The sequence below is a fragment of the Watersipora subatra genome, chromosome 10, assembly GCF_963576615.1.
Source record: "Watersipora subatra chromosome 10, tzWatSuba1.1, whole genome shotgun sequence".
NCBI classification, from domain to species: Eukaryota; Metazoa; Bryozoa; class Gymnolaemata; order Cheilostomatida; family Watersiporidae; genus Watersipora; species Watersipora subatra.
The window spans coordinates 20,696,434-20,698,769 of record NC_088717.1 but is presented as its reverse complement, the minus strand read 5'-3'; the positions used below and the strand labels follow the sequence as shown (position 1 = coordinate 20,698,769).

The 2,336-nt window shown below is 32.4% G+C and overlaps 1 protein-coding gene across 1 annotated transcript in view; it reads left to right on the top strand.

Moving 5' to 3' along the window:
• Positions 1 to 798: 798 nt before the first annotated feature.
• LOC137406856 (cell death protein 3-like) overlaps positions 799 to 2,336 on the top strand; it is a 9,527-nt gene continuing 7,989 nt past the window's right edge. The window contains exons 1-3 of the mRNA XM_068093463.1: positions 799 to 1,015; positions 1,141 to 1,341; positions 2,187 to 2,293. Coding sequence (XP_067949564.1) covers positions 799 to 1,015; positions 1,141 to 1,341; positions 2,187 to 2,293 — 525 coding nt within the window. The remainder of the gene's footprint in view (positions 1,016 to 1,140; positions 1,342 to 2,186; positions 2,294 to 2,336) is intronic.

Below are 2,336 nucleotides of genomic sequence, written 5' to 3'. Positions count from 1 at the left end.
TGTATATAAATGTATAGAATCTTTATATGAATGTATAGAATTTTTATATAAATATATAAAATTGTATTTAGATGGATTAGTTTTTGCTCCACTTATATATTAAATTAACACATTAATTTTAAAAACAATGCTGTTAAAAATTAAATTAATGAGTTAGTTCATGTTCAAATATAACTGCAGTAAATTGACAAATTAAGTTGTAAGATATTAGCATTTATAATCAAATTAATGAATTAAACAGTGATTAAATTAAGCTATGCATTAAATTACCATTGTTTTTGTCAAATTAGCGCATTAATAATTGAATTATTGAATTGATTTTTTAAAATCGATTCACTCACTAAATTATCAGATAAGCCTTAGAGTAAACTGCATTAATAGTTTAAATACAACATTATTTACCGAAAAACTTCATAACTCATCAAATAATGAATTGACATACTTAAGTATTCCGCATTAAATGAAAGGGTTAGTTAGCAATTTTAGAATTATTTTTTGATGGGACAATAATTGATGTGTATTAATTATTGACCAGAAGTAAAACAATGGAGAAGCCCTCTAGGAGCTTGAACTCAAGAGAAGTCTCGGCACACAAGATTATAGATTCTAATCTAAGGGCTTAATTCTTCAATTCAATAGTTTTCATCAGTTTAAAGCAGTTTTTATTCACATTTAGTTAATTAAGAATATTTCATAGCTCTATGGAAATCCAGAGAGGCAGACATGTAGGAAAATGATACAAGCGTTAGATATTTTTGAAAGTTTACACATTCTCTGCTTATTCTGGTGCAGGAAATGATGGACGCAGTGGAGTCAGTCACCCAAGACAGGGAAATGGAAGACTATGGCATGTTTGCTCTTGTGATTATGAGTCATGGACAGGAGAATGACCAGATATGTGGAAGGGATTTTAGTTTGATCGAACTTGATGATGTGTACTTCCTGTTATCTCCCCAGAGGTTCCGACATATGGCTGGGAAACCCAAGATGGTGATTGTTCAAGCTTGTGCTGGACGTAAGACTTCTATATAAACATAATAAAAACACTAAGTTTAAGTAATTAATCTATTGAAACCAAATAACATACTAGATGCATTACAGACAGAAGAGACTGATTTACCAGTTCATATTTGTTTACAGTCCTGAAAGACTTTGGAGAACAGCATGACAATCGATTGGGAATGGCATCGCAAGTAATTGGTGCACAACACCCTGGACCTTTTCAACGAGTACATTTCACAGAATCACAAACTGTACGATCCAGAGATCCCCCAACACCAGATCTAACCATCAAACATCTCAGCATGGAAGATTTGATTGTGATCAAGGCTAGCTTTAACAGTAAGTTAGATATTCAATTAAAGACTATGATATACATGTAGTTGTTGAAGGGTTTAAGGTTGCATGCTTTTTCTTTAAGGATGTGAGATAAAACTGCTACTGTGACTGCATAGTTCATTGATGAGACAGTATTCAGCAACTAACCATAACTAGTGTTAAATCCTCTGAACCCTTCAAAGTGATACATAATATAAAATATATTACATTATGAAAATACGTTGTACAAGTTCGACACTACACACTAAGTAGACAAGAGATGAAGGAGTATTGAAAAATGTATAGATAAGAATTATAAGCGAATAAATAAATGAATAAATAAATGAATGAGTGAGTGAATCAGTACTTTATATAAAGTAAGGTAAAAGAAGTCAACTCCACCCTCTACTTCACCACACCAATGCACATGATAATAACTTCTAGGTGAAGTTTGATGGATAAATTTGCATTTAATTACACTTTAAGATATAAATAATGTATAAGAAAACTGTAACTTCTTCTGCCTTTGATGATGAATCCTTGTCATTTATATAGTTTCTGATGGCCAATTCCATATATCAGAATGTATGTCAGAATGTATTAGATGGCAAATCTGGGTCTTTAATATAGTAGCAGGCTTTTAAGGCTCTGCCGCCTAATTTGTGGTCAAGTCACCCCTTGCCCAATCCTTGTATCACCTGACTCACCATCATGCTGTTTCATCAACCTAGCTGTCCCTGCTATAAGTCAGCTGGTTTCTATTGTAGTACACATGAAATGATATGTATCCTGCATAACCAAGTTTTACTTTTTCTTGATAATCTTGTTTATTTTCATTAGCGAAAGTATCTGTTATCAAATACTTCTAGAGTACGCATCTATAAGAGATGATCGAGGTTCATTTCTGATTGCTAATCTGGTTTATGGATTCTACAAGCATTCTCATGATACTGATGTTGAGGCCCTCTTCAAATTAGTGAGTCCACTAATCTTATATTTGTATTCCTTGTGCATGTATG